The 16,205-nt window shown below is 47.9% G+C and overlaps 1 protein-coding gene across 3 annotated transcripts in view; it reads left to right on the forward strand.

Moving 5' to 3' along the window:
- The first annotated feature begins 7,526 nt into the window (after nt 1–7,526).
- The window catches only part of LOC121280134 (vacuolar protein sorting-associated protein 4A), a 31,875-nt gene continuing 23,196 nt past the window's right edge, over nt 7,527–16,205 (forward strand). The window contains exons 1-2 of one of the 3 annotated variants that reach the window (XM_041191813.1): nt 7,527–7,736; nt 15,183–15,294. In XM_041191813.1, coding sequence (XP_041047747.1) covers nt 7,707–7,736; nt 15,183–15,294 — 142 coding nt within the window. In that variant the 5' untranslated portion in view covers nt 7,527–7,706. The remainder of the gene's footprint in view (nt 7,737–15,182; nt 15,295–16,205) is intronic. The other 2 variants (XM_041191811.1, XM_041191812.1) reach the window with 2 other exon arrangements.

The following is a 16,205-nucleotide window of genomic DNA, read 5'->3' on the forward strand; positions in this document are numbered from 1 at the left end:
TGAAGAAGGGGCAGGAGGGGTTCCCGCACATGCTGCCCAGAAGTGACAGTGAGCCGTGGCTGGTCGGCACCGAGTGACACCCAGGGTCTATAGATGCCGCCTGCCATTCCTGCAGGTGACTGAGAACCAGTGCCACCGATGACTGCACATGCCTAGGGACCTGATGGCTCACATCTGCCACTTACTGCAGGACTTGGCACTAAGGGGACATGGAAGGCATCCACTGCCAGTGGCTGTGGAAGTGACTACGGCACTCAATTTCTATGCCAGTGGCTGCTTTCAGGGCTCCACAGGTGACCGCTGCGGAATTTCACAATCTGCCACCCACAAATGCATCTGTGAGGTCACGGGTGCATCTTCTCCTTGGCACACAATTTTGTGCATTTCGCCTTGGACCGGAACAGCCAGGATGCAAGGGCCATTGGATTCGCCCTGATCTCGGGATTCCTACAGGTGCCAGGGTGCGATTGACTGCACTCATGTGGCACTCAGGTCTCCATCGCTACATTCAGTAAACTTCATCAACCGCAAGGGCTTCCACTCATGAATGTGCAGCTGGTATGCAACTACCAGAAATGCATCCTGCAGGTATGCGCATGATTTCCAGGGAGTGTGCATGACGCCCACATCCTGAACCGCTCGCAGATCTTTAGTCTTCCAGGGTCAGCTCCTCGGGTACAAGGGTTACCCACAGAAGCCGTGGCTGATGACACCCTCAGACTGCAGCAGAGCGACGCTATAATGAGGCTCATGCAGCAGCTCACAACTTGGTGGAGCAGACCATTGGGATGCTGAAGATGAGGTTCCGGTGCCTGGACTAGTCTCGGGGAGCCCTGCAATACAGTCCACAGAGGGTGCCACACATCGTTGTCGTCTGCTGCCTCCTTTACAACCTGGCACTGCAACAGGGAGAGGAGCTGGCTGAGGAGGAGATGGAGAAGCTAGAGATCTCCTCCGATGAAGAGGACACTGACGGGGATGAGGGTGCCTGTCCTCGGTAGTGATGACGATGTAGTTGAGGCTCTCACACTGGCTAGACTAGGCAGGCGCACTTTGGAGGCCTTCATAGCTGCCAGATTTGTGGAGGATGATGACAACATGCAGTGAGGTGTCCCTGTAGATCCTCACATCGCAGTTGTGAATGTTTGAATCCAGTCTGGCTTATCGCAGCACCAATACCCTCTGAGAGAAGGCTCCTGTCATGGAGATGCACTGGAGGCCCTAATAGTCACTCGATCGCAGGATGATGACAACATGCAGTGAGGACACTCCATATATCTTCACACAGCCTCTGAGAATGTCTGACTCCTGTTTGGCCGAGGGCAGCTCGCTTGCGTTCCATGATCAGGGGCATCTTAGAGACACATCAGATGCTGTGTCCATCTTCAGCACCTCAGCCCTTCAGGAGCTGGTGCACAACATCACTGGTCACAGATGCTGGTGTCATGGGGGCCAGCCCCACCTTAAAGGTGCTGAGAGCACACAGAGAGAATGAGAGAACTCTGTGGTACCTGCCCACTACATTCTGGCAGCAATGACCAGCACTGCCGAGGTGCAGGCATCAATAATGTGTCCAGGGAGTGAGAGGCCGGACCATCACTTTGGTCTGAAAGCTACACAGAGCACAGAGAAGAGGTCCTGGGCTGAGACACCTGCCTTATAATTTATGCAGAAAGATTTCACATCTGAGTGACATGAACACTGCTCACCAAACAAGGAGCCATAGGCAGGGAGACATTCTTGAGTTTATTAACAATAGTGAACATTATGTACAAGTGATTAACACCCATGCCCAGGCTGTGCAACTAACTCTCCTTAACTTTCCTAACCCTGCCCCTAAGAATTAGTGCTCCCTGGACATCCAAAGCGGAGGTGGAGTCAGCCTGCTGATTGCTACACCCTGTCTGTGATTACTTTGGCGGGCGCCCTCCGGAGGGCTGGGATTTGGAGGACCCCAGCCTGCTTCCGGTTCCTGCTGTATTGCAGTGGCACCCTCCTCGGCCTGTGGAGCTGGATCTGTGGAGGTCACAGGAAGAGGGGAGTCAGATGGGCCAGTCACTCCCAGAGTCACCTGGGTGGATGGCCCCGGAGTGTGCACCTGCTGATCCTCCTCCCTATGAGTGCCCGAGGGCCCCTGGCTGACTCCGCGAGCAGAAGGGGTAACAGGAGTGAGTTTCAGCTGCCCAGCACCCCTCTCACGTACACACTGTTGGAGGCCAACTATGGCATCAGTGATGGAGTTAAGCCCGTGCAGCAGTGCAGGAGTGACATCCTGGACCAAGTTCTCCATGGTGGCCACCATCCTGCCAGTGTTGACCACGGTGCGTTGCAATGCCGGTTCTATCACCTCAGCCTGAAGATGGACAGACTCCTCCATCATGCCTTGCAATCTGAGGAGTGCAGCAGACATCCCTTCCTGAAGTTCCCAAACTTGCCTTTGCAGCTCCAGCAACTGTGACATGACCGAGTCCACAGGCTCATCACCTGACTTTGACTCAGCAACGTTCTGGCCTCCAGCAGTCCTCCGAGTACTGGGGACCTGGGAAGTCCCTGCCTCCGCCTGCTGTGGATCAGACAGTGCGATGTGCTCACCAGATTGTGATCCTGAGGTTACTCTGAAGCTAGGTTCCACCAGGGTGTGTGTCTCTGTGCTGGTGGAGGGTCTAGATGAACACTGTGATGGGACTTCATGGAGGGTGCCTTCAGATTCCTCTCCAGAGGTTTCTTTGCAGCTTGATTGGACTCTGTCGGCTGTTTGGCAGATGTGCCTGCAAAAGCAAGGGGAGATAATTAGTGCAGGGCAGTGGCCTGTGAAAGAGGACACATCACTCACAGCATGGTTGTCTGATGGATGCTGCACTGCTGGATCCTCACTTGGTAGAGCAGCACTGACCTCACCATCAGCACAGGACTGGTCCCGGTCATCGCCGGCCAGCTGGATGGCTGTTTTCGAATTGAGACAGAACTTTGATCTCCAGCACTCCTCCATCTGCCAGCAATCTTTCCCTCCTGTTGTGAGCCAGTTTGTCCTGCATAGATAGAGATGGGGAGAGTGTATCAGGACGCTTGCTGGGCCAGATGATAAGTACGCCTGGTCTGTGTGGGTGGTGAGTGGTCTCACGGACGGGATGAGGACAATGATGGTGTGTGTGAGAGAGTGAATGGTGATGTCCCTCGCACTGGTAGAGAGTGAGGTGTGGGTGTGTGATGGGTTTTTCAGTGAGTCCATTGGGAGTGATGAAAAGAGTGACTTACCCTGGCAGAACAGAGGAGGCTGTAAGCTTAAGATTCACCAATTCCAAAACAATCAAGGAATTATAAATGTTATCCTGTCAAGAGCACCCAATTTTTATGACACAGCAGTTTTTAAAGGCTGAGTTATTTAAAATCCCAGAGAGAAACTTTAAACAATTGTCATAATCTATATTATCAATTGGTACGTTTTGAGTTGCAACTCTAAATTCAGGAATAAGACTACCAGTTCCCAAGAGGTTTTTATATCAAACTACATGAGACATTAAAAAAAATTCCAATAACATTTTATGCATTAATAGTTTCATGACAAGACAGACAAACAAAGTAATTGCAGGTCTAAGCAATTGTGCTGTTTATATTGATGACTTACTTAATAGTTTTCAGTCAGATGTGGGATGAGCACTTACCACATCTGGAAGAATTATTTACTCAATTACAAGAAGCTAATTTGGTGATGAACTTGGCTAAAAGTGAATTTGCAAAAGCGCAAGTTACATATCCAGGCCATATCATCGGGCGTGGTAAGGTGGCTCCGAGAGATGCTAAAGTCAAGGCTATCGTGGATTTCCCAGTGTTTACAACAAAACAAGGAGTTTTGAGATTTCTGGGCATGAGTGGGTTTTACTGGGAATTTGTACCAAATTTTAGCCAAGTCATTGCTCCACTGATTGAACTATTATAAAAAACAAGAGGTTTCAATAGACACTGGAGTGTCAGAAGTCATTTGACAGTTTAAAAACTGTATTAATTATAACACCAGTGTTGGCAGTACCCAATTATGCCAAGCAATTTAAGTTGGCCATTGATGCAAGCGATATAAGCATTGGGGCTGTACTGTTACAAGAAGATGACGCATGAATTTAAAAACTGATATGGTATTTTTCATGGAAGCTGAATGCACAACAGAAAAGATATTCAATGATCAAAAAGGAGACATCAGGTTTGGTGTTAGCATTGCAGCATTTTGAAATTTATGCAGCAAACAATTCATCAGAAACAATTGTTTATACAGACCATGGTCCTTTAAAGTTTCTGGACAAATTTTGAGACAGAAGTGTAAGGCTATTCAGGTGGACTCTATTACTGCATTTAATGTACAGCTTATACATGTTGCTGGTAGAGAAAATCTGTTCGCAGATGCGTTATCAAGAGTTTGAAGCTTAAAGGGAAATTGGACATTTAAAGCCTGGACACTGAACTGTAATAATTCCTGTTATTACCAAGGATTTGTATATATATTATTATGTTAATGCATATATCTGGTAATGTAATAAAGTATTTGGTGTTGTGGTATCTTTGACGAACGAACCACAGGAGGCTCAGGTACAGGTTACGATTGTTTGTTCGAGCAATTGCAAGGAGAGATCCATCTCAAACAGCTTGAGGTAGCACTCTGCTAAATTACAAGTATTCAACATATTTATACATTACTGGTCATGTACAAGAACATTGTTCAGATTACAATCTTGTCAACATATGGGTACACACATCCCCCTATGCCCAGGCAGAGCTTTCCTCCCCCAATCTAAACTGGAACCATCTGGCCTTTCCTTATCTGTTGAAGAGCACACTTAATCTATATTATTTTCAACCTTTGTCTCCAGTCTGATTCCCAGGACACTTAATCCATATTGTTTCCATCCTTTGTTTCCAGTCTAGTTCCCAGGGTCTTTCTGGAGATTTCAGGCTCTAAGGGTGTGCAAAGCTCATCTGGTAATCCTTAACTGTTAATGTACTGACTAGTTGGGTTTCTAAGTACTTCCCCTTCAACAAATTTTTACTGTATTGCTCCTAACATAGTTAAGTATAGGAGATAGATGGGTTAATGGGTTATGGGTTAATAAAAATGAAGTCGTCTTTTAGAATTATGACGGTTCATTTTTCAATAAGGAGGGAGGTGTAAGGAAGATATAATAATGTCTATAATGTTATTGGAAATTATTTTAAAATAAAGTTCTAGTAGTGTCTGTGTGTATGTGTGTGTGTTTTAATTGAATTAAAGCCTAGAGGTCTAGAGGTTTTGATATGTAGAAGAGAAGTAGGTTTGAAATGCTAATTAGGTAAACATGTGGGAAGTTAGAAGATGAAATGTAAAGGGGGCAATTTCCATTTGAAATAAAGTATTCAAAAGAATGGGTGAAATATTACACCTAGCCAGAAGAAGCCAAACAATGTGTTTATTTTTTCCAAAGCTTACTAATAAGATTGATGTTGTGAAAGGGTTTTATTGTGAGGAGGTAAAGTCCGCAAAACCTAGTGATACAATGAAAATTTACATTTAAAGAGAAAAATACGTATAAAGGAAGAGAATGCTGTTGTTAAAAGGTGAGGGATTCTAAGATCTAAAGCCTCCAGCCTGTAAGCCTCAAGCTGCTGTCTGCAAGGATCCAGAGCTGAAAGAAACTCATTTTGAATGTGATTGTCCAGTGTGTGCTTTGCCAGGGGTCTGTTTAAATCTATATGTTTTACTGTTGCCTTAATGGAGGTGTAACTTGGAGTCAGATTAATTAGGGGATTTTTTAGAAGTTACTATTGTAATAATTTGTGGACAAATGTATGTGCTTACAATATTTTAATTAATAAATGTTTAATTTAGTTTTATAAAAACCTCTTGAGACAAGGTGGTCTGATTATAACTGAATTCAAAGACTGCATCTCAAAACATACAAATTGCAAAAATTGGTTATGACAGCTGTTTCAAGTTCCCTCTGGGATTTGAACAATTCAGCCTTTACCATTGGCTGTGTCATAATAACTGGGTAGATGCTAAGAGGTTGTTCCCCTTGTGGGAGAGTCTAGAACCAGAGGGAATAATCTCAGAGTAAGGGGGCGCCCATTTAAAACAGAGATGAGGAGGGTACTAAATCTGTGGAATTCTTTACCGCAGAGGGCTGTAGAAGCTGGGTCGTTAAGTATATTCAAGGCTGAGATAGACAGGGCTTTAATCAGTAAAGGAATCAAGGGTTATGGGGAAAAGGCAGGAAATTGGAGTTGAGGATTATCAGATCAGCCAGGATCTCATTGAATGGTGAAGCAGACTCGATGGGCCGAATGGCCTCCTTCTGCCCCTGCATCTTATGGTCTTATGAAGGAGCTGTTCAAATTAATTTCATGCAACTTTTTCCCATAACCTTGAAACTTAGTCCTCCTCAAGTATGCATTCGGGTAACGGGGTAATACAGAGAAATTTCTTCACAACCTAGGAAGTTGATGGATCAGATTCCATTGGAATTTCTAAAAGGCAAGTGGTCAGAAGGAAAAAAAAGTGAAGCTTGGGAAATGACCAGTACTGATCTGAACTGGTCTTGTATACCTAAAAATGGAACTCCAAATTCCACTGTCATTTACAAGTTTCACTGTGTCTTTGATTTGCTCCCAGGTATCAGAACTTCTCTAACTGTGGCCTTTGTGCATTCCCAGATAGAATTACTCAACCATTACTCAATTGCCTAGGCCCCAAGGTCTGGAATTCTCTCCCTCTGCCTTTAACTTGCTTCCCTACTTCAAGACACTCCCTAAATCCTATCTCTTTGACAAAGAATTTGGTCATCTGTTTTATCAAAGGCGCAAAATAAATTTAAGTTGTTGAAGAGGAGGCAGTGCTGGTTACAGACAGTGGGCGGCGCTGTGTGTGGACCGGGTGCGGTGGCGGCGCCGGGCCAGGTGCGGCGCTGTCTATGGACCGGGTGCGGTGGCAGTGGCGGTGCCGGGCCAGGGGCGGTGCTGTGTGTGGACCGGGTGCGGTGGCGGCGCCGGGCCAGGTGCGGCGCTGTCTATGGACTGGGTGCGGTGGCAGTGACGGTGCCGGGCCAGGGACGGCGCTGTGCGTGGACCGGATGCGGTGCCGGTGCCAGTGCCAGACCAAGGGCGGGGCTGTCTGTGGACCGGGTGTGGTGTCGGTGCCGGATCGGGGGGGGGCGCTGTCTGTGGACCGGGTGCGGTGGCGGTGCCAACCAGGGGCGGCGCTGTCTGTGGACCGGGTGCGGTGGCGATGCCGGGCCAGGGGCGGCGCTGTGCGTGGACCGGGAACGGTGGCGGCGCCGGGCCAGGTGCGGCGCTGTCTATGGACCGGGTGCGGTGGCAGTGACGGTGCCGGGCCAGGGGCGGCGCTGTGCGTGGACCGGATGAGGTGGCGGTGCCAGACCAAGGGCGGGGCTGTCTGTGGACCGGGTGTGGTGGCGGTGCCGGACCAGGGGCGGCGCTGTTTGTGGACCGGGTGCGGTGGCGGTGCCGGGACTCTCTTGTCCATTTTATTCGGTCCTGGAGCTTGTTGTTTGCTCAATGACGTCACGGGTTGCACTGCCACCGCCATTTTGCCGAGTCGGAGCCGCGAACCCGGGGAAACGCCGGGCCCGAGGCTGAGGCCCAGCCGGAGCCGGCCAAGGTGCGCAGCTGCGGGGTAAGAGCCCGGCCTAGTCCATCCCCGCAGTCTGAGCGTCCGGAGATGTGCGATGTCAGCGCCCAATACCCTCCAGGTAAAGGTGAGGGGGAGGGGGGAGACCACCGGGAGAGGGAGGGGACCGAGGGGAGGGGGAATGGGGGGGGGTAAAAGCAAAAAACTGCGGATGCTGGAAAACAAAAACAGAAACAAAAATACCTGGAAAAACTCAACAGGTCTGGCAGCATCTGTGGAGAGGGACACAGTTAACGTTTTGAGTCTGTATGACTCTTCAACAGAACTAAGTAAAAATAGGAAAGAGGTGAAATATAAGCTGGTTTAAGGGGGGGGTGGGGTGGTGGTGGGACAGGTAGAGCTGGATAGAGGGTCAGTGAGAGGTGGAGGTCACAGAAAGATGTCACAGACAAAAGGACAAAGAGGTGTTGAAGGTGGTGATATTGTCTAAGGAATGTGCTAATTAAGGGTAGAAAGGACAAGCAAGGTACAGACAGCCCTAGTGGGGGTGGGGTGGGGGGAAGGGATTGAAATAGGCTAAAAGGTAGAGATAAAACAATGGGTGGAAATGCATTTAAAAATAATGGAAATAGACCTCTCTGTCTCAATCTCTGGTGATAGACTGTCCACCAACATCCATTACAAGCCCACTGACTCCCAGAGCTACCTCAACTACAGCTCCTCACACCCCACTTCCTGTAAAGGCTCCATCCCATTCTCTCAGTTCCTTCGCCTCCGTTGCATCTGTTCTGGTGATGCCACTTTCAAAAACAGTTCCTCTGACATGTCCTCCTTCTTCCTTAACCGAGATTTTCCACCCACGGTGGTTGACAGGGCCCTCAACCGTGTCCGGCCCATCTCCCGCACATCTGCCCTCACACCTTCTCCCTCCCAGAAACATGATAGGGTCCCCCTTGTCCTCAGTTATCACCCCACCAGCCTCTGCATTTAAAGATCATCCTCCGCCATTTCTGCCAACTTCAGCATGATGCCACCACCAAACACATCTTCCCTTCACCCCCCCCACCCCCCCCCGGCAGCATTCCGTAGGGATCGTTCCCTCTGGAACAGCCAGGTCCACTCCTCCATCACCCCTTACTCCTCAACCCCCTCCCACGGCACCTTCCTATGCGACTGCAGAAGATGCAACACCTGCCCCTTCACTTCCTCTCTACTCACCATCCAAGGGCCCAAACACTCCTTTCAAGTGAAGCAGCATTTCAGTTACACTTTCCTCAACTTAGTCTATTGCATTCGTTGCTCCCAATGCGGTTCCCTCTACATTGGAGAGGCAAAACGCAGACTGGGTGACCGCTTTGCAGAACACCTTCGGTCTGTCCGGAAGCATTACCCAGACCTCCCTGTTGCTTGCCATTTCAACACTCCACCCTGCTCATGCCCACATGTCCTTGGCCTGCTGCATTGTTCCAGTAAAGCTCAATGTAAACTGGAGGAACAGCACCTCATCTTCCAACTAGGCACATTACAGCCTTCTGGACTGAATATTGAGTTCAACAATTTTAGATCTTGAACTCCCTCCTCCATCCCCACCCCCTTTCCGTTTCTTTCCCCTCCTTTTTGTTTTTTCCAATAATTTATATAGATTTTTCTTTTCCCACCTATTTCCACTATTTTTAAATGTATTTCCACCCATTGTTTATCTCTACCTTTTAGCACTTTTAGTATTCCCCCACCCCCATTAGAGCTGTCTGTACCTTGTCTGTCCTGCTTTCCACTCTTAATTAACACATTCCTTTAGATAATATCACCACCTTCAACACCTCTTTGTCCTTTTGTCTGTGACTTCTTTTGGTTATCTCCACCTTTTACTGGCTGCTTGTCCCAACAACACCCCCCCCTTAAACCAGCTTATATTTCACCCCTTTCCTATTTTTACTTAGTTCTGTTGAAGGGTCATGAGGACTCGAAACGTCAACTGTGCTCTCCTCCGCCGATGCTGCCAGACCTGCTGAGTTTTTCAAGGTATTTCTGTTTCTGTTTTTGGAATGCAGGGCGGGACTGATAACCGGGGGGGAGGGCCGGGCCCGGCAGGCAGAGGGTGGGGGGAGAGCACTTCGTCCCCTGAAGCAGAGTCGTATGGACTCAGAATGTTATCTCTGTCTCTCTCTCCACAGATACTGTCAGACCTGCTGAGTTATTCCAGCATTTTTAGACCTGCTATCCCCACTCTAAGATGAAACAGGATCCTAGGTTTCACCTTTTTAACCCACAAATAGTAAAATACAAATTAAACTTAGAGCGAAAACTTAAACGTAAAGCTATAGCTTATTCCTAACACCCACAAATACAACTCACTTAAACTATCTCTATTTCCTAACAACTTGCTGTATCTGCATACTAACATTTTGTGATACATGTATCAGGACATCCAGATCCCTCTAGATGATTTTTATTTTTATTCATTCACAGGATATGGGTATCGCTGGCTAGGCCAGCATTTATTGCCCATCCCTAATTGGCCTTGAGAAGGTGGTGGTAAGCTGCCTTCTTGAACCGCTGCAGTCCATGTGGTGTAGGTACACCCAGTGTGCTGTTAGGGAGGGAGTTCCAGGATTTTGACCAAGCGACAGTGAAGGAATGGCGATATATTTCCAAGTCAGGATGGTGAGTGACTCGGAGGGGAGCTTGTAGTTGATGGTGTTCCCATCTATCTGCTGCCCTTATCCATCTAGGTGGTAGTGGTCGTGGGTTTAGATGCTGCAGTGAAGTGAGTTCCTGCAATACATCTTGTCGATGGTACACACTGCTGCTACTGTGCATTGGTGGTGGAGGGAGTGAATGTTTGTGGTGCTAATCAAGCAGCTTGTGCCTTGTAGATGGTGGACAGGCTTTGGGGAGTCAGGAGGTGAGTTACTCGCTGCAGGATTCCTAGCTTCAGACCTGCTCTTATAGCCACAGTATTTGTATGGCTGGTCCACTTCAGTTTCTGGTCAATCGTAACCCCCAGGATGTTGATAGTGGGGGATTCAGTGATGGCAATGCCATTGAAAATCTGGTCCGATGGTTGTATTCTCTCTTGTTGGAGATGGTCATTGCCTGACACTTGTAAGGTGCAAATGTTACTTGCCACTTGTCAGCACAAGCCTGGATATTGTCCAGGTCTTGCTGCATTTGGACATGTATCTGACAGTATCTGAGGAGTCGCGAATGGTGTTGAACATTGTGCAATCATCAGTGAACATCCCCACTTCTGACCTTATGATGGCAGGAAGGTAATTGATGAAACAGCTGGAGATGGTTGGGCCTAGGACGCTCTCCTGAGGAATTCCTGCAGTGTTTTCCTGGAGCTCAGATGACTGACCTCCAACAACCCCAACCATCTTCCTTTGTGCTGGGTATGACTAACCAGTGGAGAGTTTTCCCTTAATTCCCATTGACTCTGACTTGGGCTCCTTGGTGCTACATTCGGTCAAATGCTGCCTTGATGTCAAGCGCAGTCACTCTCACCTCACCTCGGGAGTTCAGCTCTTTGTGTTTGAACCAAGGCTGTAGTGAGGTCAGGAGCTGAGTGGCCCTGGTGGAACCCAAACTGGGCATCGGTGAGCAGGTTATTGCTAAGCAAGTGCTGCTTGATAGCACTGTTGATGACTCCTTTCATTACTTTATTGATGATTGAGAGTAGACTGATGATGCATTAATTGGTCGGGTTGGATTTGTCCTGCATTTTCTGTGCAGGACATACCTGGGCAATTTTCCACATAGCTGGGTAGATGCCAGTGTTGTAGCTGTACTAGAACAGCATGACTAGGGGCACAGCAAGCTCTGGAGCACAAGTCTTCAGTACTATTGCTGGAATATTGTCAGGGCCCATAGCCTTTGCAGTATCCAATGCCTTCAGCCATTTCTTGATATCACGCAGTGAATTGAATTGGCTGAAGACTGGCACCTATGGTGCTGGGGACCTCCCAAAATACTATCAAACACGATCAAGTCTCTTAACCTCCCTAGCAGAACAATCCTAGCTTTTCCAGTACCTCCACATAACTCAAGCTCCTCTTCCTTGGCATCATTCTAGTAATTCTCCTCTGCACCTTCCCCAAAACCTTCACATTCATCCTGAAGTGTGGTGCTCAGAATCAAACTCCATACTGTGCCTGGTATCAACCAATGTTTTCTAAAGATTTAGCATAACTTCCTTGTTTTTCTTCTCTGTCTCAATTAGTGAAGCAAAAGATCCCATGTGCTTTTGTGACAGCCTTCTCAAAATATCCAGTCACCTTTCCAAGATTTCTGTGCATACACCCTGCTCTCTCTGTTCCTCCTCCTCCTCCCCCCCGCCCTAAAATTCTTTCATTTGGTTTACTGTCACCCATACTGGGACAAAAAGGAAATATGCTATTGAGACAGGTGACAACTAAGCTAGAGTGGGATCAGTGTTCTAGTGGACAGGGTAAATATCGCTTTCAATAAAACTTCAAACTAGCAAGACAGGAGAAGGAATCTGGGAAAAAATAATATCTGAAGATAAGGCAATGAGAGTAAACGCCAGACCAAGATAAGGGACAAGGGTACCACAAACGGTCTATGAACAAATAGTCATGCAGCAGAAATGTATATGAATTGCCAGACATAAAAGCGGTGAATATTAAAGTCAAGTTAAACTGGTACACAGCATCCAAAGTAAAAGTTGGAGAGGTGGAAATTATGGTAATCCATAGTGTGGAATCAGATGATGTAGAAATGACTGAAATGTAGCTACATAAGGAATGGGACTGGCAATGAAGTATTAGAGGTTCTAATGTAGTCAGAAAAGAAAGAGAAGGAAGAAGGAGGGTTAGAAGCTGTACTGATTAGAGATAACAATGACAGGAAAGGGGCACAACTGACCAAAGTATAGGGCAGAATTTTTCGTCCCACGGGCAGGTGCGCCCTACCCGAAAGGGAGTAAAATAGTGCACTATGATATTGGCTGAGGGGCCCAGTGTCATCATGCACTCGCACGTTATTGCGCTTGGCCGGCACGTGCGGGTGCTGGAGCAGCGCCCGCCATTAATTAACAGGCCACTTAAGGCCCTTAACATTCCAATTCACTGTGATGTTTCCTTGCCCGTGCCATTTTTCTGCTTGTCGCATGGGCAGAACGGGCAGGTGGCCAGCCGACATTTTCACAAACCCCATCCATGGGTGGGATAAAAATGAGTTGCATTGCCAGTGTGAGTAGTGAGGAGTTTGGGAGATAGTTTGCTGCTGGTTGCTTATTGGTATTTGGCAGCTTCATCTCTCTTTGGGGCTTCATGGTTGGCATTTCCAGGCTTCATTTCAGGATTTATTGCTGTCTGCCAGGTCCCCGGAAGATTCAGACCATGTGGATCCTTCCTGGTATCCGACAGCCTTCAATTACCGTAGTAATGGGGATTGTGATCTCTGCAGGTAACACCTCCTCCTCTGAGGAGGAGTGTGACAGAAGGGAGAGGGGGCCAGGTGTCCCTGTGCAGCTTCCAGGAGAGGGACCTTTGGGAGGAGAAGCGCTGGCACAAGGGGTGCAGGACCAGCAGGTAGTCCAAGATGGAATGGACTGCAGAAGACACCACTATCCTCCTGCCAGGGTTTACAGGCGGTGATGCAGCTACCTCAATGTGTCCAAGGTGCAATGCCGAAGGAGGCTCCGCCTCTCCAGGGAGTGCGTGACCTCCGTTTGTCAGAGGATCAGGCCTGAGATCAGCTCCGATTGTGTGGTTTGACATACCAGTGGCTCTGAAGGTCACGTTGGTCCTCAACTTCTATTCCTCTGGCTCTTTCCAGGGGTTAGGGTACAATCGACTGCACACGTGGCCATCAAGGTGCTAGCGGGTCAGTCGGGTTCCTTCATCAACAGGAAGGGATTCCACTCCATGAATGTGCAGATAGTGTGAGATCACAGGAAGCAGATTCTGCAAGTCTGTGCATGGTACCCAGGCAGCTTCCATGACGCTAACATCCTGGGACATTCCCAGGTGCAGAGGCTCTACAGTGCTCCAGCCTGACTTGATGGGTGGCTGCTGGGTGACAAGGGCTATCCATTGAAGAGATGCCTCATGAGGCCTCTCCGCCACCCAAGAACAGAGGCAGGGCAGTACGAATCTTGACGCCACAAGGGCAGTGGTAGAGAGAACCATAGGTTTGCTCAAGATGCGCTTCCAATGCTTGGACCGTTCAGGGGAGTTCGACAATGCCGCCGCCGCACCCCCCCCCCCCCCCCCCCCCCAGCGGGTGTCACTGACAGTGGTTACATGCTGCGCTTTCCACAACCTGACACTGGCAAGGGCTGGGGACCCACTGGAGGAAGAGGATCTCGACATAGCTGCACAGGCCACAGATGCTGAGTCCCCCATTCAGTGTCTAAAATATTAAAGATATTTACATTTATTACGCTGGTGCAAAAGTTATCATTACCCACTAGTAACCAAAGTTTGCTACATTAAACCATGGGGTTAATGCCCTTTCCAAATTCTTTTTTACATTGTTTATCCTGATTGGTATCTTGGTTTCAGATGCTCCATAACCCTCTCTTGGAATGTTGCCAAAGCCTGCCATCTAACTCAGGCCCACCAATTGTGTATTGTTGGTTTTGTTCTTGTTCTGTCAACATTGAAGATATTGGATTGGACCGTGCCTGCTCCCCTTGTCAAAATCTCTTGAGCTTGAAGATGGGAATAGGAGAGGTTGATGGATTGTGCTATTGAGCAGGTCCTGGGTCTTATTGAACATGTGGTACTGCCCTCATTCATGCGTTTGTTAGACTTGACTATTTCAGCACACTCCTGACTGCCACCACCACCACCACCACCCCCCGCCCCCCCCCCCCAACCCCCCCCCACCCCCGCCTATCCTCCATAAACTTGCACTCACCCAAAACACTGCTGCTTGTTTCTTCACTCAAGAAAGTCCCATTCCCTCATCATCCCTGTGCTTACTGATCTACATTGGCTCCTGGTCAAGCAATATCCTGATCCTTGTTTTCAAATTACTCAGTGGCCTCATGTCTCTCTGTCTCTGTAATTTCCTACAACCCTTTAAGATATCTCCTTCCTCTAATCCTGTCCTCATTTGAATCCTGATTTGAACTGCTCCACCATCGGTGACCGTGTCTTCTGTTGCTCTAGAATATGCTCTCCACACCTCTTCGCCTCCCTCCTTCTCATCCCTCCTTTAAGACACCCCTTAAAACCTACCTCTTTGACCAAACTTTTGGTCATCTGACATCTCCTTATGTGGCTTGGTATCGTGTTTTGTTTATAATCATTCCTGTGCAGAACTTTGGGACATTTCATTTCATTAAAGGCATTATATAAATTTAAGTTGTTAGTGTTGCTCGCTAATATCAATGCATCATTTTATACGTCTATAAAACCACAACTTTCCCAGACCAGTTGGGCTGCACCTAAATTCTAAGGTCTGTGGTGGATTTCATTCAAAAATGGAAGATCTACAAGGCAAATGATGAAATAACACAACAGGTAAAGTGAGAGTGGTCTGGGTAGTACTGGTAGGGCAGGAACTGGACATTCATTTGTTTTATTTTTAACTATTTCAGAAAGCGATTGACCTTGTAACTAAAGCCACAGAAGAGGACAAGGCAAAGAATTACGAAGAGGCATTAAGGCTGTATCAGCATGCTGTGGAGTATTTCCTGCATGCCATTAAATGTGAGAGTTCTCCAGTTTCAAGGACATTAGTGAACCAGTTGGGTTATCAGCTTTTTATTTCCAGATTTTTTTTCTAACTGAATTCAAATTCTCTAACTGCCACGGTGGGATTTGAACTCATGTCCTCTGGATATCTTTTATTCTTTCATGACATGTGAGCATCGCTGGCAAGGCCAGCATTTGTATCCATCCCTAATTGTGCTTCAGGAGGTGGTGGTGAGCCGCCTCCTTGAATTGGTGCAGTCCATGTGGTGTGGGTACACCCATAGTGCTGATAGGAAGAGTTCCAATTTAGACCAATTGCAGAACCAGTCCCCCTCGTACATTTCAAGTCTAATACTTGGTGTGTGCTGAATTAGTAGATCTCAGATTAAGCATCAGTGGACTGGACTTCAGCACTCATGGGCCCGGCAGCATGGAGACTCACCAGGGTTCCTGCTCTTCCTTGATGTTCAGACCCCCTGAGTTAGAGAGAAAAAATCAGCCAGGGTTCCCGCTCCTTGCTGTTCAGTCCCCTAGGTTAAAGAGCGGGGAAATCAGCTAGGATTCTTGCTCCTTGCCATTGTTCAGGCACCTGGATTAGGGAAGGGAGACTTGGGCCCCTACTCCTGAATGCCTACACTGATACATGTGTGTAAATATTATGGGGGCTGAATTAGATAGAGATATGGTACCCCCTCAAGAGGTCATCAGTCTGATGACACTTGCTATCTGTGCTCTTGCACAAAGTTTGGCCACAATGCTGACATGTCAGCAGATATCCAAGGACTGGATGCCACTGGGTAGTATGGGATAAAGCCTTAGTGATGTCATCAATACAGTCCTGGTGACTGGTAACCCTGACCCTCCCCTGGGCTGTTGGAAGCAGTTCCCCATCTGAGGGATACTGTAATGAACATATTCCACTGTTT

The sequence above is a fragment of the Carcharodon carcharias genome, chromosome 7 (assembly GCF_017639515.1).
Source record: "Carcharodon carcharias isolate sCarCar2 chromosome 7, sCarCar2.pri, whole genome shotgun sequence".
Taxonomy (NCBI): domain Eukaryota; kingdom Metazoa; phylum Chordata; class Chondrichthyes; order Lamniformes; family Lamnidae; genus Carcharodon; species Carcharodon carcharias.